The following is a 22,752-nucleotide window of genomic DNA, read 5'->3' on the forward strand; positions in this document are numbered from 1 at the left end:
GCAACACTAACAATATACGGGATATCTAAGCACGCTTTCTAATTCATAAATTGAGCAAATAAAACACAGCCAACTTTTAAGTTCTCTTTGAACTAAAATGGTAACATCTCCAAAACTACTGGGTTTCAGATTTTCTTTTTTTTTAAACTCAGAAACAGAATCCAAAAATGGCCGAAGCATAAAACTGCACTTTCAATGTTCAAAAAAGAGCCAAAAGGCAGTAGCAAAAGGAACGCAATAAACAGCTAAAAGTCTTCTTGAAAAAAAAATTTAACTTTCGAAATTCAAAAAATAGACACCATTAGAGCTCTTTAAATTTCTGGAACAATTTATGATTGGCACTTTTATGATAAAATGAACCCAAATTGAGAAAACTGTGGATCAATAAGTAAATCTTTTGTTTCGCTGGGAAATCTGAAAATTAAATTCCGCTTTTGATTCTAAAACTAGATCACGTTCGATAGGGAAGTTTGCCTTCTTTTCAACAAAAGAAATTAAGTGAACTTGAAAATCAAATCAAAACTCAAACCGCGAAAAATCAAATTTTATTTGAACACATTATAAGACTTTTCTATAAAAAAAAATGAAAACAAAAAAATCATCGCGACCTATTCAAGAGCCTGAACTGCGTTCATCGATTTTTAAAAATTATGAAACCGTTGTCACTTACCAAATCACGAAGTTCGAAAATAAGATTCTCGCTTAACATAGTTAATTAGCTTCATTAGCCTGTACAAACATAATTTGCTGCCATCAATTGTTTTGCCCAGCCCGCGTAATTAATTGAAACACCACTCTCTTTTCTTCATTTAATGAAAACTTTCAAAATATCATAAAACGCCAATTTCAGAGACTTACAAATGTGAGCAAGAACATCAAGATAGACGCCACATCTGCAACTGCTTGCAGTATCCTGACATCACCCCACTAAAGGTTCGGCCATTTCAAACTTTGAAAAATTTTGAGAAATCATAAATTTTTGGAAAATCATGAGAACAAAACATCTAGGAACATTAAAAAGGTTGATCACTAAAATTTGGGGGCCGGATACAAACCTTCTGAGAGTACCTTGACAGCAAGTGTTGGGAATTTCAAACTACAGAAAGTTTTTTAAATCTAAGTTTCTTGAAAAACTTTACAAAATCATAAAAAAATATCGAAAATAAGATGATTCGAGCATTCAATACTGGAATCAAGACCGGCAAACCTCCCAGGTTACCCTGAGAACATTTCAATATAGATTTGGAAATTTCAAATTTATGAAAATTTTTAAATCCAGTTTTTTTTGAAAAATTATGAAAAAACAATAAAAACGTTATATCTCGGAAACTAAAATAATTTGAGCAGACAAATTTGCGTCCTCTGAGAGTACCCTGACAGCGCCCAACCACAGGGCTGAGAACTTTGACTTTTGTGTAATTTTTTTAAAACCACAAAAAATCACAAAAATCGTCTAATCTCGAAAACTAAAAGGATTCGGGTATTCAAATTTATAGGCCAAAGTCCCAATCCCTCGGTGAACCCTGACAGCATCCAAATATAGCGTTGTTAATTTGAAACTTCATGAAACAAACAATTACTTCAAACTGGAAAATCAAAAAAAATCTTGAGCCCTTGAGCGTTGACTATACATAGATTAAACGTGAACATTTTTTTTGTTAAACATGCAAAAATCATACGTTAAAAAGGCTTGAACATGGCGAGATAGTAAAGCTCGCATTTAAATACATAATAATTTGAAACATTTTTTCAGATAATTTACTAATCTTTGCCACAGACCGGTCGATCAGAACTATCTAAACTACACACGGCACGATAAGTCTTGTTTGCTCGCCACCCTAGACCTTTATTTCTTTGAGACAGGGAAATTGATGAAAGACAACCTGACCATGAAATACAGTGCAATGTAAATGAAAGAAGCCTGGATTCTGAAATATTCTAGGATTGACACATTTCAGATGAAGTAAATGAATAGAGAATATTGGATTAACAAGTAATGCTTTTATTCTGCCGGAAATTCTAACATAAAAATACTCTTTTGAAACTAAGATGGAAACCTAGCGTGAACAATATTTAAAACATTTTCCAGTAGAATCACACGAACCTAAATCAGTGAATATTCGTTTGGTTAATATACGCTTTAAAAAGAGCAGAAAAGCAAGAAAAAAATCGGCAAGGATACAGCAGAAAAGCAAGGAATCGTACTTAAATAGATAGTTTGGGAACCTATGCAAAAACGATGTCCATCACATTTATTATAGTTTAATAGAGGAAGGAAAGAAGAAAGAATGAGAATGAGGACTGGTAAGTGCTTACGAATGTAACTTGGAACACCCTGTGGTCCATGTAGGAGTAGATGGATCTCTTATCTGTCATGGTCACTGTGTAGTTGCCATACACCTGTGTGGCCCCCTCGTGGTCATCGAAGTCGGGCCAGTACTGCACACCATCCTTGCCACTCGACTGAAAAAAAAATGAACAATATAATGTACACGCAACATCACATACATAGCCAACAGTTCGACGAACTAATTAAATCACTTTAAAGCTTAATATTATCCCATTTAGAGAAAACTGGATGACTAAAATATTATGATTGGCACTTTTTAGACAAAATTAACCCAATTTGAGAAAACTGGATCATAAAGTCAAATTTTCGTTTTGCTGGGAAAGCTGAAAAGTAAATCCACTTTGAAACTAGAAGTCCATCACGTTTTTCGCGGCCTTTACATTTTTTCTGTTCGATAATGGAGTGCCTTTGTTTTGACGAAGGAACCGAACTGAACTTAAAAAGAAACCGAAAGTCAAACCGCGAAACATCAAATTTTAGCCTGAAACACAAATTTTAGCTTCGCAAACACTAGCGAGAAAAGACAAAAAGCAGCTTTATAAAATAGAATAAGAATTATAAATAAGCCTCGAATTAGCAAATATTCGGCTATGTCTGAGATTCGAACCTGCGACATTGAGCTTAAGAGTCACACACACACTAATCACTCAGCCACGGAAGCTTATTAGTAAATAGAATATAGAAGATTAAACTCAAGCCAAAAATAAAGCCGAGAACAGATGCTATGCAATTTCCAATGAAACAGTGAAATTTCCAAATAAGTGAACACTTTGAATGAACACTTATTTAGGTTAGAAAAAAAAGGAGGTTCGTATTAATACACTAAGCTGACGCTAGTGTAAAGACTTTTCCTGTAACAAAAAAACACGAAAATCTTGATTAATCATATCAAATCTCGACTTTTTTTTGATAAAATTAACCTAATTTGAGAAAACTAGATCATTAAGTCAAATTTTGGAAAACTAGTGATTAACTGGGAAAACTGATTATTAATTTCCACTTTCGAAAATAGAAGTCGATCACGTTTTTGTAATTTTTACACTTTTTCTGATCGATAAAGACAGTTGCCTTCCTTTTAATGAAGGAAATGAACTGAACTAGAGAGAAAAATCATGACGAAGAATAAAATGATCAGGACCAAAATAATTCTATCGTTACACTTAATAAATAATCATATTAAAATATAGCCTACAGACGGTTAGAAAAGAGACAATGATCGGAAGGAAACAAAAAAATATAGATTAATTTTTAAACAACTTCACTTTCGAATTTCGAAGTAAAAATGCCGGACCTTTATGCATGACTCTGAATTATAAGCACAATTTATGATTGAAACTTTTTTGATACATTAAAATTAAGTTGAGAAAACTGGATCAACAGGTCAAGTTTTTAATCCGCTGGGAATTCTGAAAAATTAAATCCCCTTTCAAAATATGAAGCCTATCACATTTTTCGTGACCTTTGCACCTTTGTTCATCACTCTTAATATTGTTTCAATTAATTTGAACTGGAATTATCCACCTCACTATACTTATCAATAATTGAACATAGTACAAACGATATACGAAACAAACCAGCTTTTTTAAGTTATAAATGCTACAAAAGACGTGTTTGAACATTGGATTTGTTGGGTTGAAAAGTCTTAAACATAGCTGAATGACAGCTCTGCCAACCGCCTCAAAAACCGCAAAAATTGAGAGTTTTCGACCTTTTTTTCAGATTTCGAAATAAAAAAATTATCGCATTACAGCTCTTTGAGTTTCGAGAAACTTTTTTGGTTGTCAATTTTTCTTCGATAAAAGCCATATTAGAGAACCCTGGTTCAAAAGGTACTTTTTTAAAATTCCATTTGGATTTCTTAAAATGAACGTTCATTTTTAAACTAAAAGTCATTAATGTTCTTTTTTGTTCTACTTACACCGTTGCTATTGGAAAGCATTACGTGCCTTCAATTGAGCAAATGAATATCAATTGAACTAAAAATCATTATTCAGACCGCGAAAAATCAAATTGGAGTGTAAACTTTCAAAACTTTTCCGAAAAACGATCTCCTTCATTTACCTTTTAAATATCGATTCAAAGACTGTTATAACGTTTCTTGGTATCATATCTAAATAAATAACCATAAACTTGAAGCATTTTGGCTCAAAATGATTCAAAAGATGAGATCCTCGATAAAAATCAAGTTACCGGACAACAAGACACTAGGAACTAATTTATTACAAACATGTGCTTTTCAGTCAATTTTTTTCATGGACATTTCTAAAAACCTCGTAGCAGATCGAATTAGATATTATATTTAAGTCATTTCAGTCTGATTTTGGTTTAGATGAATAAATTGCAAGAAATTTTTTAGCATCGACAAAAATTGGTTTGAATATCACACCAATCAAGCTTCGATTAAGATCATATCTGTTTGGTTCTTATATAAAAGACATAACCAACAGACAGTAGGAAAAAATTCCATGAATGCAAGTAAGTAGAAAAAAATTCTGACTTGTTTTTTTTGCAAAAATCTCAATTTTCAATTTCAAAGAAAAATATGGACAAAAGACAGTTGGAAACGAGCCATGAACGCAAAGAAAAAGAAAAAACACTGACTTTCTTTTTTTGAAAAAACTTTAACTTTCGAATTTCAAAGTAAAAAAGACGGTCTTAAATCTCTTTGAATTTCAATGACAATTTATAATTGACACTTTTTTGATAAAGGTATCCCAATTTGCGAAAACTGGATTAATAGATGATTTGGGAAATCTGAAAATTAAATTCCACTTTCGAAACTAGAAGTTTTTCGATAACGTTGTTCGTGACCTTTACACTTTTTGTTTCATAGGGGAGTTTGCCTTTGTTTAACGAAGGAAAAAAACCTGAACTTTAAAAAAAATCAAACAGCGAAAAATAAATTTGAGCCTGAATAATTTTTAAAACTTTTCCAGAAAAAAAACTTTAACTTTCGAATTTCAAAGTAAAAAAGACGGTCTTAAATCTCTTTGAATTTCAATGACAATTTATAATTGACACTTTTTTGATAAAGGTATCCCAATTTGCGAAAACTGGATTAATAGATGATTTGGGAAATCTGAAAATTAAATTCCACTTTCGAAGCTAGAAGTTTTTCGATAACGTTTTTCGTGACCTTTACACTTTTTGTTTCATAGGGGAGTTTGCCTTTGTTTAACGAAGGAAAAAAACCTGAACTTTAAAAAAAAATCAAACAGCGAAAAATAAATTTGAGCCTGAACAATTTTTAAAACTTTTCCAGAAAAAAACTTTATCGACGCGACTTATATAAAAAATGTTTTGTCGTGCTTATCCCTTAAAAATAATTATACATTGGCGCCAAAGGCGCCTATAGAAAATAAAGGTTGGTCCGCTCAAAATGAATGCCATTAATTGATACCAAAGGGGTGACACTTTGGTTGGTAATTGGGTCAAACCTTTGAAGGAGGCGTCAGCCTCACCCTTGCCCCACTAAACCAATCTCTGATTGAAATGATTCTGCCGTTGATAAAATATCCTTGATTTTAACTCATTGATGTTAGGGACCAACTAAATGAGGCTCATTTTAGACACTTACCACATTGAATGATGCGAGCATGATTAGGACATCACAGTTGTACTCATAAACTATCTGCCAGAACTGGTTGATGTAGTAAGACTGATCGGGGCCCTGGATGGCTATGAATTTCGTGTGCAGTCCTGGAAACTGGATCAGGCTGCCGTTGGTTTTGTCTTTGTTTGGGTTATTTTTGATGCCGTGTGTCAATTTGACTCGATTGAACTCGTCTGAAAAATCACAAATTCATGTCATATAACAAAATAATTTTGTAAAAACTAATTCATTAGACTATTTTCTTTTACGAGGCGAAGCAGATCTTGACACCACTTGCAATACCACAAAATAATTTTAAAAAGCGTAAGTCGAAAAAGAAAAAAATTGAAAAAAAACTAGGTGAACCAAAATTTTCTTATGTCTCGATGAAGTTCACCTAGGGCCCAGCTTAAGCTGGAGGTACGTGTTTGTTATCTTTTGAATTTGTTACTGATGCGGGACGAAACATATTTTCAAAAGTTGGACTTTGCCCAAAACCTTATACAACCTTACATAATTTCGATTGAACCCAAAAACCAAGGTTTGGCAGGGAAGTTCGCGAGAAAAATGAAAAAGTATCAAAAAACGATCAAAAATTTAAATTTTGACTTTTCCGAAACCATAACTTCTTGTGTAAAAAAAACTGTGGGTAACCGCTAATGCAGGGGAGCTTCCTACTACCCGTTATCTGAATTGAACCCACAACCTCAGGTTTAGAAGGCTAGTTTCCGAGAAAAGTTTTTAAAAAATTCAATAACGGTTAAAAATATCAAACTTTGTGTAAAGCAGTTTGGGCGGAGCCGCTTATGGAGGTGAGTTTTTCACATCCATTCTATTCATTGAAACCATTTCATTGATTTAGTAGGTTAGTTTTGGAGAAAACGAAAAAAAATCCAACATATCGGTCAAATACTCCCCCACAGACTTTTTCGAAGGCTGTAGACAAATGGGTAAAGCAAAAAGATACCAGAAGAGTAGGCAGACACACATCAATGTAGGAGGTACTTCTATGGATGCCCCTTTTTTAAGAAATCGGTAAAAGAGTTTTTGAGAAAACTAAATTTCTCTGCAAAAAGTGGTTAAATTTTCTCCCCCCTAAATTACCCTGTAGTACTACTTTCCACCTAGTTATTAAATTAAAATTTTCATGAAATTGAGCACGTCAGCAGCATAGTGATTTAACTGATTTTGTTAAACTAATGTGAACTAGAAAAGAGTCTTCATTCCGATTTGATAACGCTTGCTAATTGCAAGCGTAAAAAGTTTACCCCCCCCCCCCCGAATGAGAGTGCGAGCTATCAGTTTTTTTCTCCCAGGTGGATGGAAAAACAGCCAAGCTATCTGATTGACTGAAAGGTGTGCGCTTGTAAATGAATAAATAGACGAGTTGCACTCGATTTTCTATATCAAAAATGAACTTTTCTAGTCCAGCTAACTTCGACTTTACGGACGTCTAACCGAAAAGGCCTGCATATATTTTCTTTTATAAAATTGATTCACCATGTATGAGGTATTAACTTTTAAATTCACTAATCTTGAATGCCAAGAGCAAAGCAACATGTTGTGAAACTTCAAAAAAGCAAACGTCTCAAAAACTCTCAGTGTAAAGACGGTAACACTTCGAGAGCCTCAATTGTCTCTTAACTTTAAATGTATTCATTTGATACATTTCGTTCATCTACTAATATTACCAAAAATTATAAATCCACTAAGAGTCATTTACGTCTTTTATTCCATAAATTCTCACTCGTAATATAAAAGGGATTTTTCAAGTATAAGATGATGTATTAATTCACCTGATTTTGGTTATGACTAACTTAAAGACCTCAACTTTCAAATCAAAGGTCAGGTGTGATTTCGAGCCCAAACATGCATCATAACCACAGTGCCACTTTTGAAAGTTCTATTCAACCAAAATGGCTCTTTCCACTCACCGGGAAAGAAAATTCTCAAAAATTATTGTTTCGAATCGTGTTTAAAATAATTGATTTGTTCACCATGCAAAATTTTAAATCAAATGAGAGAGGTGGTTAAAAATCCAAAACATGTACTAACATGGGCAGACATCGGAGAACTTGTTGATTTTGACTACCGAGGGATCATTTAGCACCTGAGGAGGCGCACTTTCCCCTTCCATGTACCCGTCATGCGCTATTCTTTCAAACTCGAAATCCCACTGCGTCATTTCATGGTACTTCGGTTCCGGTTCTAGAGGTTGTCCAGGACAAGGAAGGCCTCTACTCTTGTAGAACGTGTAGTAAAAGTGAGGTGTTGTGCACTTTCTTTCTACAAACTCCTTTGCGTTTTCATTCGACATTTGAATCACACATTTTCTTCTGTCTTCTAAATACTCTGGACCATACTCTTCAATAAGCGCCACTTTGAAATCATTGTCAGCTTGCATTCTTTTCTGGGGGTCAACTTGCGCGTAATTATTCATTTGAGCTACTTGAGGGATGTTTGAGTTTGACAATCCATGAAACCCATTTGAATTTATAGGGACCATTGCTACATTGAGGTTGTTGCGTGAGCTAACACTTCCGTTGTTCTGGCCCATTAGTTGATTGTTGTAAGGGTTGTTCTCTATAAATGCTGAATCGTTCACATCTTCTCCGAATCTGAGTTTTGAAAATATTTGCATTCCTTCACACCTTCGATTTCTAAAAATAAGCAAAACTACTTCTCTAAGACTTCGAGGATGACTAAGATGCATACTTGTTACGCTACTTTGACCAGCTTGACGAACGTGCTTGACTGCTTTTACCTGCGCATTAAAACTAACAACAGAGTTGAAGTTGACCTCATTCATGAGGTCAGCAGCCGTTTGCTAAGAGCACAACAGCGCAGCTCATTTGTAGCCCACTCTCTTTTGTGGATAAATGGTCTCAAAAACATGTGATAATGTTAGATCTAAGAATTGGCGAAATTTTGCTCTGAATATATTCGCAATAACATAAGTTCCGTCTTGGTTTAACTTATGACTTAGACAACACTCCACAATTATAGTTGAATTACGACGTCCTCTGAGCTATGCTTACTACAGTTTTAGACATCTCTGAGGTTTTTGAAACAAGGCAGAGATTACAAACTCGTAGGATAGACCAATACAATGCTGTTGAATGTGTACTTTTCGGACACGGTAAATGCAGTCCTGAACGTACCGCTGGATCAATTTCCATAGTTCATAAAACCCAAGTGCAGCACTCAATGGTACTTTAATTAAATGCAGGTTGTTTTGTTACATGCGAATAATAAAACCTTACTTTTCTCTACACAGGTAGTAAAATGTCATAAATTTTCCCACTTGAAATTAAAGACTTAATTTAGAAAAACACGGTCCCGAAACCGTACGTGATTGCATCGCTTAGACAACACAACTAGGCAAGTTGTAAATTTTTGCTCATTTCGAGCATGCAAATAATTCTCCGGCAGCAACCTGGAATATAAAATTCCTTCTCAGAATATCAACAGTACCTAGTCCAAATTTATTATAATCCATAATACATGTTGTCTATTTACACAGGATTCGACCAGCATTGTTGAGGGCCATTACAAGTATAGAGTCAAGCAGTAAACTGTGGTAATATCGTGTGTACTCAACTCTGAGCTCGAGTAATGATCAATCAAACGTGTCTACTAAACATGGCGCACTCGCCTTCATAGGTTTTGTTCTTTGTCACCAGCTGTCAATTGAAGGAACCGTTTGAAACATATTTGAAGTTCTCTCTCTACCTTTAAAGCCAATTTATATGCAAATAGGTATCATGTTCAAAGGCTTCGTGATTTAAACTGATTCAATTGAACACGCCTAAAACTCTTATGATTCTATTTGTTCGCTTGGTGTAAGAAACCTTCGGAGCTTGTTAGCTTTGCCCCCACTAAGGTTTCGATAAATAAAACACCCCTTCAGCTTATTTTCAGCCTGAGATCCAAAAAACTCTGCGAGTACTGACACTAAAAACTTCGGATCTATCCAACTGACCCTAATGTAAAAGGGGAAACATTCAACGAGTACCATTTGATAATAGATGACAAGATCTGAAAATTCGCTCGAAAAAACTTGAAATCGTACAGGCTAAAATTTTTAAAGAAAAACGAGCACATTTTGGCAAAAAGAATAATTTTTTCAACTCTTTACATGCAAAAAGAATTCTTGGTACAAAATTTGCTAGCCAGTGAGAAAATCATATGACCCGTTTTTAATCGTCTCTGAATATATTAAGGTCTACTGGTTGACAAAGACGGCATATCTTACAAAACATATCACTTTTACAAGATTCTTGAAAGATAGCCCATCCTCTTCAATTCGGATTTAGCCTGGTAACAGGCAGCGTTGAGTTTGATGAGTATTTGAAAAATTGTATGATTAGTTTGTGTGGTATGTGTTGTTGACGGAGTGTGCTAAAAAATGTTGACACTTCGTCAGCAAATCAGAATCGAGATGAGAAAACAAACGTACAAAATAAATAATTATTTATTAGTCTTTGTGATGCGACAATTCGTAACAAACGACAATTCGTAGCAGTAGATTAAGCGGGTAACAATGATTCACGCGCAATATTCAACTCGTGCCGGATGTAAGCACAGCGGAGCAAGCGTATTCTACTTACCAATGCCTTGTTACGATTGTGCCAGTGCCCTACCATTAGTCTTGCGTACGTTTCTTTTCTTTTCTCGATTCTGATTGGCTAACGACCTGACCTTTCTCTTTTTTTGCACTTAACCGTTGTGCTGACCTGGTAATGAAGAGAAGAGAGAGGATGATTAGGGAGAGGATGAGGATTGTGGTGAGAATCGTGATGGGAATCCACATACTGCCGCCTGACTCTAAAAGAACAAAGAACAACTGAATAAATGAAGTCAAATCACAGTCAGAGTCTCAGTCAAATTAATCCCCCATACCACAAATTGGTATTTACTTAAATTAGTATACTTAGTGAGGATAACATAGACCAAGTGAACAAAAGTGAACAAGTTCAAGGAATTTGAACAGACCGGTTACAGTGGCCAACGACTAGCGAGTTTCAAAACCAAACCGAGTTTTGGCGAATCTAAATCTCTCGTGTTTGTTTTTCCAACTTATTTGAGTAATATAATGACAAAAAAAACATACTACTGCTACCAATGGTGGTCTTAAGTGACTTGCCTTTGAAACAGTACAAAAAATTGACTTTTACGTTGAAGAATCATAGGAGTGTAACCTTCCATTCGCCATCTGCTTTATTTTTTTCGAAAAAAAAATAGTTTGTAATACCCAGACATTGGGATCAGCGTCGTGGAAGCGAATGCCTGTGGCTGATCATAAGCTAGCAATTTGAAATTTTTTAAACTAAATAATTTGATGCCAAATTTGTTGAGGCTTGTGATTCAACTGGAATCGAACTTATTTGTTTACTGTAAGTAAAAACGAACCAAACATGAGACGAGTATGCAAACCGGCCATAAATTACGACAATTGCGCTGAAATTTGCAAGATTGTTGTAACTTACATAACTCGGATCTCTAACTATCACCCCACCTATGATACCTATTAAACAATAATCACCCCCCTGGAAATTCAGTTCACAAAGAACTAATTGGCGGTTGGGCCTATGCGAATTTTGTACCTAGTAAGGAGTTCCCTCTTTTGCTATATGTGTTGAAATAGTTGAAGAAATCCCAAAGTTGTTACAAAATAATAATTTAATTGGTCTGTAACTTCGGCTGATTTATAATTTATAAGTCTGGTGGTTTATAAACCAGTCCTCAATGGTATGGTATGCTAAATGATTACCTTTTGGGAGGACGTAGCTGAGTGGAAGGTAGTCACTTTTCCGGGCGAGTGTCTGAAACAACTCACATTAATATACACATGATAGCATAACTAATTCATTTTATTTAACCTCCGCTGTTTTCATTCATAAAAAGAAAATCTCAACAAATTAACACGCCGAAAACAACTGAACGTTCCGCAGGCAAAAAGAGAGACATGCCAAACTCGATCAGGTGTAGTCAGTGGCTGTGCAAGTATCATACAACATTCCGACAACTTAATTTAGTTTTAATTTCTTTTACGTTTTTTTTGCGTGAGAAGAAAGAAAATAAGCTTGGAAATATAAAGGGCTTTAGTTGTCATCAGATTTCTTTGTAAAATAATTATCGATAATGAAAACAATTTTCTTTTTTCAAACAAGCGATGCAGAGCTTCGCACTACTTGCGATACAACACACATATAGCATAACAATTCAACCAATAGATCAGAAAAATAGCCAAATGACAGTCGGGAAAGAGTAATGAACGCAAATAAACAGAAAACAAAACCACTGACTTTGTTTTAAAAAAATCTCAATTTTGGAACAAAAAATTAGAAGCCCATAAAGCTCTTTGAATTTCCTGAACAATTTATGATTGGCACTTTTCTGATAACATAACCCAACAAGAGAAAACTGGATCAATAGGCAAAATTTTTATTCCGCTGGAAATCTAAAAACTAAACTTCACTATCGAAACTAGAAAATGTTCACGTTTTTTGCGCAATTTCCAAGTTCGTATTTGGAGAGTGCTATTTACATCACTGTCGGCAAAGGAAATATCAATTGAACTCAAAAATTGCATATATACTTAAGTGCATTCATAAATGCATTCAGATATATGAATGCACATCTGTAGTTATTCGAGCATTTTAGGGCTTTTTCTTTAAAAAACCAAAAAAAGCAGTTATTAGAGCATTTAAGGACTTTTTCCTAGAAAAAAAAAACAAAAAAACACCGAGACCTATATAAGATACTTTCATTATTCTTGAAAATGAAAATCGATAATGAGCTTCGCACTACTTGCAATACAACACATACATAGCCTAACAAATTAACCAAAAGACAAGAAAATGAACACCGACAAAACTCCTAAAATTTTGCTTGCATCTGTCTTGATCGAATTACGACTTAAAGGGTTCTAATATGATATAACACTCGAAGCTACTGTCTTACAGTTACTTGTCGAACTTATTTTCACGTAATTAAAAATTGACAAAAAATGCAAACACTTGAATATAAAGATATTTCCCTTGAACGCAAGGAAACAGAAAAAATAATAATGGCATGTATTTTGAAAAACTTGAACTTTCAAACTTCAAAGATTTAACTCTTTGAGAATCAAAAATTAAAAAATGTTATCAACTAACAGTTGGAAAAGAGTGATGAATGCAACGCAAAGAAACTGAAAAAAAACTGACTCAATTTTATTCTGGAGCCTTCAACTTTTGAATTTCTGAGAAAAAAATAGATGACCATAGGGCTCTTTGATATTTAGAACATTTTATGATAGACTTTTTGTTACAATTAACCCAATTTGAGAAAACTGGATCAATACGTAAAACTTTTATTTCGCTGAGAAATCTGATAATTAATTTCCATTTTCGAAATCAGAAGTCGATCACGTTTTTCGAGACCTTTACTCTTTTGCAGTTCGATAGTGGAGTTTGCCTTCCTTTTAACATGGAATTGCACTGAACTTAAAAAAAAATCACAAGTCAAACAATTTTGATTTATCATGGTTTGACTTGTGATTTCTTTTTAAGTTCAGTGCAATTCCATTGTTAAGAGGAAGGCAAACTCCACTATCGAACTGCAAAAGAGTAAAGGTGTCGAAAAACGTGATCGACTTCTGATTTCGAAAATGGAAATTAATTATCTGATTTCTCAGCGAAATAAAAGTTTTACGTATTGATCCAGTTTTCTCAAATTGGGTTAATTTTAACAAAAAAGTCTATCATAAAATGTTCTAAATATCAAAGAGCCCTATGGTCATCTATTTTTTTCTCAGAAATTCAAAAGTTGAAGGCTCCAGAATAAAATTGAGTCAGTTTTTTTTCAGTTTCTTTGCGTTGCATTCATCACTCTTTTCCAACTGTTAGTTGATAACATTTTTTAATTTTTGATTCTCAAAGAGTTAAATCTTTGAAGTTTGAAAATTCAAGTTTTTCAAAATACATGTCATTATTATTTTTTCTGTTTCCTGGCGTTCAAGGGAACGAACTTTGTATTCAATCGTTTAAATCAATTCTTTGTGTTCCGCGATAACTCAAAAACAAGTTCGCAATTTTAGTGTTCGCACAGCTGCAACACTTCTCGTTTCTTCTGCACCAAGTGAAGTATAAACGTTTTGAAATATTCAAGCTTAAAAAAATTTTCTTAGTCATGCATTTTAAAATTTGAGAATTCCATCATTAATTTCTAACCTCATTGTAACTACAGGCTTTATTCTTCGCGGATGGCTGATTTACCGCCGCCACAACTAAGGCCAGATAGTTTCCAGGCGACAATTGCGCGTTCATTGCATCCTTACAGGGACCACATGAACTCAATTCCGGCTCCTCTTTTCCAGTGTTAAAACTATAGGTAACTTTATCCCCATTAAATTTATCCCCATCTATAGCCATTAAAAGATAAGGTCTCAGTTTGAGAGCATCTTTCATTGATTCGGATATTAGGAACTCGTTCAAAGTTTGGTCGATATACTTGATTTCCAGGTCTGCAAGGGTTTCAGTGGCCGTCATTGAAATAAGTAGAACGTAGTAGCACATTGACTGTCCGAGAGTTTTCTGCGCTTTGTTTAGGGTTATTGTCATTGCAGTAGCCTCAATACTAGGCGATGGGACAACACTTGGAGCTAAAAAAAAAAGATCGCCGATTTAAGTTGGGATCAGAGCCGGAAAAAGTGTCATACTGATTTGTATTTCAGCACTAATTGACACCAATTCTATACAGACAAAATTGCGCGTTGCAGATAGCACAGAATGTTCTGGGCACATTGATTAAAAAAAAAAAAAGTCAACAGACAGTTGGAAAAAAATCAATGAACGCAAGTAAACAAAAAATATTTAAATTTTAGAAATTCGAATAAAAACTTGGCCTGGACGCTCTTTGAACTTCTAGAACAATTTATCGCTGACAGTTTTTGAAAAAACTAATCTAATTTGAGAACACTAGATCAATAGGTAAAATTTTCTATTTCGCTGAGAAATCTAAAAATTAAATTCCATTATCGAAACATGAAGTAGATCACGTTTTTTGTGACGCTTACACTTTCGCTGTTCGAATAATCTTAATATATATATGTAAAACTTTTTTCAATTTGGGGTCATTTTTCTGCGTGGTGTGATTAAAAGATCTGAATGAAAAACTAGAGGTAAAGCATTTCAACAGTAATAGCAAAATAAGCAAATTGGACAACAATGTTTTTTTTTTGCTGAAACTTTTGAATGTTCGAAGTTTTTGATTCTCAAAATGGTATTATAACTACAAAATTTGAATTTATTTGAAAAAAAAACTTAATTTAGGCAGAAATACTTTATTCTAAGCGGCCTAAATTAAGCTTAAATAAGCCCGCTCGCTCGCTTTATTCGCTCGAATTAGACCCAAGAAAATTTCGAACGGTTTTTGCTCGACACTGAAATTTTTTTAAAAATTTTTTATGTCGTTCGAATTACGACTAAAATGGTTTTTATAAGACATCACTTGACCGTCGGTAACAAAAAAACAAACTCCCGAATAAAAAGTTCACATACATTTTTCAAATGGTCGGAACAATAAAATGAACATTCGAAATGATTCAATAATTCTGTTAGGTAAATTGTTTACCTGGAAAAAAGTATATCTTCCAGTTTGATAGCTCTTGCTTGTCGCAAACGTACATTTGATAAAACAAGAAGATAATTTTTTTAGCTTCACAAAAAATTATATCCCCTGAAGGCTTATTGAAACTCAAGAATCTTTAGAACTGACGCTTCGCTTTGTTGATAAAAGTATTTTGTAAAAATCAAGATATTATCTTCACACCACGTATTAACGCTCTATATATATAGAATTTTCCTTGCAGAGAGTAATTAATCCACCCCAAACACAAAAAAAAACGAGCTCAAACAAAAACTGAAATTTGATTTGTTAGTAATCGAACCGAAAGAAAGATATTGCGATAAACATTTGCTGAAATTTTGGATTTCTTAACAGAAGACATCCAATGAAAAAGATGAAAGTCTTTACAAAGGCAAAGCAGCTTTTAATTTCGTTATTTTGTTTCAAAGTTGAAAATATTTTTACAGGAAACTAATATATTTTTCGATAGTACGAATCTTCATTTAGCATACCTGTAGGTTTTGTACAAATGAGTCTGTACGCCTGTCTGTAGGCTTGCTTGAAGCTAATAGTAGAAACGAAGATCACATCTAGAGAAACAATGTAACACACTGCTGGCTGCAGCGGATCAAAAAATCCACTAGTGTTGCTACATTCTAAATTCGGTTCCGTCAACAGCCTCGCATATTCTGGATTCAAATTCTTCTGCTGAGAAATATCTGCAAGTTCGATGCAATAGCTCATACTAAAACAAAACCTTAAAAAACATAAATAGTAAATACAAACTTTAATATTTGGGTAACTAAAGTCGGATACCCCTTTACCCAATTATCTACTAATGATACTAATTTGCTTCAACAAGATGAAAGAATATCTAACCTATCAACTTTCCAGTACGACGATGCAATGTCTTTTGGCTCCGATTTACGCAATGTAACATTCAACGACTTTGTTTCGACATTCGACAGTACCAGCTCCAAAATCGGTATTTCAGGTGCATCGCATTTAGCTGTGAGATTAGATTTCATGCAAAGTGTATCCTCTTTTGTGATTGGTTGCATATCTTCATATCGTACGCATTTCCATTCCACAGATGACTTATTCTCAAAGGGTAGACACGTTCCGCCGTACGAGTCACAATTGTTACAGTTGTTACGACATATGTATTCCCATAGCTTAATTTTACCACACGCAACTAAAAAAAAAACACTATTATTAATGTCATTCTGGAAAAACTGCTGAGCATTTTTTCAAAATATTTTCTTACCTGTGTCGATTTCAGGCGAACTGCCATTAAGAGTGCAATGATATGGTGTAAACTCTGTAGCTGGCGCAAGTGTAGTAGCGTTTGTAGTCGGTGGCAACGTTGAATTCTTATTTATCGGTGCTAAAGATGAAACTGAAGGTAAGTTATCATTTGGTTCATTATAGGCTACAGTGCTACTAAGTGCATCATGCATGCTTGTATTACTACTGGAGCGGTCAAGCGAGGAAGAAACATTTAGGACAGAAGTAGACACAAAAGGAGAGACAGGAGGTGAGTTTGAGTCAGTGGATGAAATGGGGGTGTTATTAGAAGAAATAATAGAAGCGGGGGTGGTGGAAGCAACTGATATATTATCTGTTATAGCTTCAATCTGCTTGCTATTCAAATCAGGCTTGTCAGACGAAGTCACAAATGATGGCTCGGTATTGCGGGGGCTAGCAGCTTCAGTCGAAGATTTGGCGCTCGATGTCGTTACATCTAGTATACTGACGATACTGATAGGTTCTGGCGATGAGTTCGTATATAAACTATACGGTTCGCCGGCAGGGGAAAAAGCTTTACTGGGAAAAGGAGTGGTTGAAGTGGAAGACAGGCTAGGGGTTAACGCATAGGGTGCAGATAAATTATTAGTGCTATTTTCAAAAGCGGGAATAACACCAATAGTCGTCATGCTTTCTATGTTACCGGGTGTTTGCGCAATTTTAGAGGCAGTAGCGGTAGATCCATTGGCTACAGGCACCTTCGTAGTCACTTGAGCCCGAGTAGTTATTGGCTTTAGTGTTGTTGGAGTTTCGAATTTCAAATTCGTAGTGGTCGGCGGAGGCACAGTAGTTTTTGTAGCGGTGATGTTATTCTCTACAGCATTTACAATTGAGCTATCATTCGCAATTGACGACTCGTTCGCTTGCCGCCTGGAACGGCTGCCTTCTGGCTTGAGATCCGTATTTGATTGTTCTGCGTGACATAAACTACTTGATGGTTTGAAGTCCGTAAAAATCACATCATAGTTGGTTCCACGAGAAAAACCTGATAGAAGAAAAATGAATAGTAAACAAAAAATATATTCAAATTACAATGATGCAATGATCGAAAAAACGTACCGATAACCAGGAGAAGGAAAATGCTTGACAGGGCAAGCATTTTTGCTGATACCAATTGTTACATCAAAACATCTGAAAAACAGATAATCGATTATTTTTAATAAAAAATACTTGATTTATTTCTTCATCATTGGTCATTAGTTGAATCCGAATTGCTGACACCTTGAGCAATTGAATTGATCAAAAAAGCTTTTTAGTAACTTTTTAGGTATATTAGATTGAGAGTTTTCGCATGCTGCAATACACTCGTGAACCAAAATGGTCAGAGCACCAATTCGGCATTAACAAAACATGATCTCCGTGCACAATTTCAATTTTATCAGATCAGTGCCATATAACTTGTCTTCTTTTATTTTTCTTTCGCTGGGACCAGAATAAATCAACAGGCAGCTTTTCGAAAAAATAATAATAATTCTATTAATAAAAATCAAGATTTAATATGAAGCGTATATCAATTATAATTTGAAATAAAAAAACACTCAAAAAGATAGTTGAAAATATCTTCAAACGCACAAAAATATATATCATGCTGTTACTTTCCCCTTTTTATTAAATAATAAATAAGTAATAAGAATAATAGAATATGTATCATCGTCATTTCCTTCCATCTTTTCCCAATCTACTGGGTCGGCGAGTCGCGCTTGAACTGCGAGCGCCACGAGACCCATTTGATGGTGCCTTCTTTCCTGAGCCGGCGTGTTTTCATCAAGCTTTCCACTCCGCTTATCTTGGCTTTTCTTTGCGTCTGTTTCCTTCCTTTGTCTGGTCGAAAGCCAGAGGAAAAAGGTCTGCAGTGTCCACACTGAGAACAGGGCAGGGCTATCCAAACGACCAAAAAGTTGCTCGGTTGGTACACGATCCACTAGAGAGACTCCACGCATCATTCGCACTATGCGTCGTTCAGTAGATATGATGTATTGTTTAGCCAAAGCCTTTAGTCCCCAAGCTTCAAGCTTCAAGGGGGTGGGTTTTTGCATAATGAGGAAACAAACATATGAATCAAAGCTGGAATCCTTGTTGCAATCTGCTCAGTTTGTGAAAAAAGATGCAACCACTGATGAGGTGATACTGAAAATTGAGAAAGAACTTAACAAAGAATTACTAGCCATGAACAAAAGAGACGAGATAAGTGATCAGTTATATTCTAAGATGAGATCAACAGGGGGGCAACCCGCCCGTTTGTACGGTTTATGTAACATTCGCCCGGAAGATACATATCGACGGATAACAAAACTAAGTCTTAAGACGACTGGCTAGCGTCTAAACAGAGCTTTGCATGTTTTTCACCGTCTCTACCAAGCCAGTACTTTTCGGTGGTCTTTTCTAACATCGGGTCGACAAAAACGTTACTGTTCTCCAGCTTCAACCAGAACGCTCAAATTAACTGAATTACATGCAAAAATAGTGAGCTCATGGCTGGGTCTCAGTATCCCCAGACCACGAGGTCACTCCTAAAAACAGGGCTACTACTTATTATATTACTATTGTTTTTGTTCAGTAGATAAAAATCATCATCTCCATCGAAGATGGATCAACCCTTTCCCCCCCAACTCTTAGCACCTCATCCTTGTCAAAACTAATCCAAATATCAATTAAATTCAAGTCAGGACATGACAGGATGCTAAAAGTTCATATGAGTCAATAAAAGTTTTCCGTCCCGAGACCCTTCCGGATTCTTGAATCCGGTGAATCAAGCTCCTTAAGTTCGATTTCACGACAACACGGAAGGCTGGTTTCTTACCCTTCACCGTTGTTCGCAACGGCCTTGCAACTATTGTAGCAGCACAATAGTTGCAACTCGGAACGTTCTCTGCAATCTGCTGCTGTTTTTCTTCAATTTCGACTTCTTCAATTTCGATAAAGTTGTTCTCGTCAGCGCAACTAATGTTGTTGTTCTGTTTTTTCACTCGTTTTTGTTAAAAATGGCCGTTTCAGCATTTCTCAGAAATGTGACGTCATCATTCGAATTTTTGAAATTTTAAAATACTAGAATATTCCAGCCTTCACCGTTTGGCTAAACGTTCCAATAACGCCCTTAGTTCATAAAATCCACCAATCCGGAAGGCTTACTGCTAAAATTCCGAATTCTGCAGAGATTGCATTTTTCACATTCTGGTCGAATGTCACATACTCCCCGGACAATCCGGTCAATGTCCTCATTGAATCGCGCAATGTTCTAAATGGTTACAGTGTCATCGAACAGAATTTACAAAATGCACGAAATTACTTTTATCTACGTCACATCGACTCACTGCAGAATATAAATGGCATCATACTACATCACTATAGCCTTCAAATTCTCTCATTAACCTGCACTCTGAGGATATGACTTAAGATAAAACATTTTTCCTGACTTCCAGTGTCAATGTCCCGATTAAAACTTCTTCTCTTATATTTAAAAGGTGTTGGCTTGCAGGACAGTCCTGCCAACCAACAAGCTAAAATTATCCTACTACGCTCCTTCCCTTCGGAAATCTTGCTTGTTTATTGTCCTGAATATTAAAACTAAGAAACTTTGTGGTTAGAAAGAACAATGCAACAACCTCCCTCTTCAGGAGATTACTCAAGCCTTCCACGTCACCACAAAGTGATCAATCTTCCTAAGTGATTAAAAACAATCATGCAGGCTGGAATATTTAAATATACTCTTCCCTCAAGTCTTTCTAAATAAATAATAAGTGAGTGTCTCTAAAGCCACTTCAACTAAAATAAAAATGCAAATTTATAAATGCAACAATTTCAAAACTCAACTAAATGTTTCAGTTTTCAATTACAACTTGGTTGCTTGGTTTCTCACTTGAGTTTTTCACACACATAAAACAATTCTGAGTTTTAACATTTCTTCATCATCCCTTTGTTCTCTTCTTTTTTCGTCGTTTAGAAGTTCTAAAACTTCTAAATTCTTCTAATTTTCTTTCTTGCTGCCTCTTGTTTTCTCGACCATTCGTCAATGCTCCATTTCCTCCTCCTGTGACACTGACTCCGCACTTTCGGTTTCCGTGTCTTGTAGCACGTCATTGACTATCCTGACGCTGTTGGAAGCCGTCCTCCAACACTTCTGCTCTTCCACCCTCTGTTTACAGCAAGGTAGGGGATCCACGTTTGATTCTCTGTTTCTACAGAAGCTGTTGTGGAGACACAACGTCACGTTTCTCTCCAAATCTTCTTTCAGCATCTCTGCCTTCTCATTTCCACTACGCTCGCTCGTCCTGGAAATTCTTTTCACAGCGGTGGTCACTGCATTCCGATGGGTCACGAAAGCTCGCTTGAAAGCTCCTGCCCCAATGTCCAGCTGATATTCACTGTATACTCTGCCATGCTTCGACATATGCTTTTTCGCATACTCGTACAACCATGCAGTCATGTTAGCTCTGAACCATGGCATCAATGGTTTTCTTGCCCATATCTTCTTCACTTCCATCGGAATGTTTAGAACTTTGCACATTGTCTCAAAAAGATCTAAATCTTTTAGACAATCTAATTTCCGTAATTGTTCTCTCGTCGGTGCCTCCTGTCTATTATTTTCTCTCACATGAGCTTCCAGCCATCGTATCGCCATCATAACTCCCACTATCACTATTGTTACGGGCTGTGATGAATCTGGTAAACCCATGGAGAGCAGCTCTCCAGAGTCCCAGATCAACATCAGATTACTACGCTTGGGATACCACCAGGTCTGCAGCAAGCAGTGGCAAGGAAACTCATCATGCGTCAACATGATGCTCCTCCAATTACGTTTTCCCGAAGCTTCCAGCAATGGTTCCACTTCCATCATCACTCGGTGGATTTCATCATTCTCATCTACTGCATTGTAATCTGTGACAGTTGATCCTCCCTGTTTCTGTTTTTCGAAGTCACTGAAGTTCCCGCTCACATATCTCATGAACTTCTTTCCTAGTATTGACTCCAACTCTTCTTTGGTTCTCTCTGGAATTGCTGAGAACATCTTACATAGTAACTCGTAAGACTTTTCAGACATCCTCGCTAATCTCACACACTTCGGCACTGAGAAGGCTTGATCCACAATCGTTCTTGTACTCTTTACGTCCACAGCTACGAAATGTACAGGATATCTGCTCTTGCACATTGGAGCCAACGTTGAGCCCACCAAATATCGTGCTCCTGATGGTCTACAATAAGTTTCGCTGTGTCTGATGTTCATCTCTGTTTCGATTGCTTCCCTCCATTTTCCTATATACTTCTGCTCAGTCTGCAGAACTCCTGGGAATACTTCTACGCTGATGGCTGTGACCATCTCATGTTTCTGTTCTAGATTCAATAGTGACTCTAAAGAACCAAACATGCTGTAGAATCCTAGTGCTGTCACTAGATTCACATCGGTTCCTCCATGGCAATCTGCTATCAGTTCCGTTTCCGTTCTTGCTTTCATCACTACATTTCCAAACAATACTGTCAACTGCTTGTGTTGTTTCTCCAGGGTTTTCACACAGTCTAGACTTCCACAAACGTGACCCTCTAGTCCACAGACTCCCGCCAGACAGCTACCAGGTTTGACCCAGTCTTCTGGTACCCAGCCAGGCAACTCCACTTTATCTTCTCCGTTGCTCTTAGAGGCTGTTATCATCACATTATATATGATGTTGAGGTCACGCAGGTTACAGTCTGCATTTAGTTCCCTCTGTACGTCTTGTGTCGCCCGTAATATTGAGTCAGCGTTGGGACTAGGACACCATGATGGTCTCATCAATTCCCACACTGCCATCAAGCTCGTTCTCAGTAATTCATCTGAGAATCCCAACCCAAACTCCACTCTCTTGTCGGATTTTGGTACTGAAGGTGCAGTCACCTCTTCTTCCAAGACCAGTCCCAA

The 22,752-nt window shown here is 36.0% G+C and overlaps 1 protein-coding gene across 3 annotated transcripts in view; it reads right to left on the reverse strand.

Annotated features, from left to right (window-relative positions):
- LOC134851006 (uncharacterized) overlaps positions 1-22,752 on the reverse strand; it is a 100,185-nt gene that overhangs the window by 36,213 nt on the left and 41,220 nt on the right. For 2 of the 3 annotated variants that reach the window (XM_063866880.1, XM_063866879.1), the window contains exons 2-11: positions 17,922-17,989; positions 16,822-17,847; positions 16,434-16,749; positions 16,067-16,299; positions 14,159-14,589; positions 11,716-11,767; positions 10,679-10,769; positions 7,998-8,602; positions 5,928-6,136; positions 2,317-2,463 (exon numbers count right to left, since the gene is read on the reverse strand). In XM_063866880.1, the coding sequence (XP_063722950.1) occupies positions 2,317-2,463; positions 5,928-6,136; positions 7,998-8,602; positions 10,679-10,769; positions 11,716-11,767; positions 14,159-14,589; positions 16,067-16,299; positions 16,434-16,749; positions 16,822-17,847; positions 17,922-17,961 (3,150 nt within the window). In that variant the 5' untranslated portion in view covers positions 17,962-17,989. The remainder of the gene's footprint in view (positions 1-2,316; positions 2,464-5,927; positions 6,137-7,997; positions 8,603-10,678; positions 10,770-11,715; positions 11,768-14,158; positions 14,590-16,066; positions 16,300-16,433; positions 16,750-16,821; positions 17,848-17,921; positions 17,990-22,752) is intronic. The other variant, XM_063866881.1, reaches the window with a different exon arrangement.

The sequence above is a fragment of the Symsagittifera roscoffensis genome, chromosome 7 (genome assembly GCF_963678635.1).
Source record: "Symsagittifera roscoffensis chromosome 7, txSymRosc1.1, whole genome shotgun sequence".
NCBI classification, from domain to species: domain Eukaryota; kingdom Metazoa; phylum Xenacoelomorpha; order Acoela; family Convolutidae; genus Symsagittifera; species Symsagittifera roscoffensis.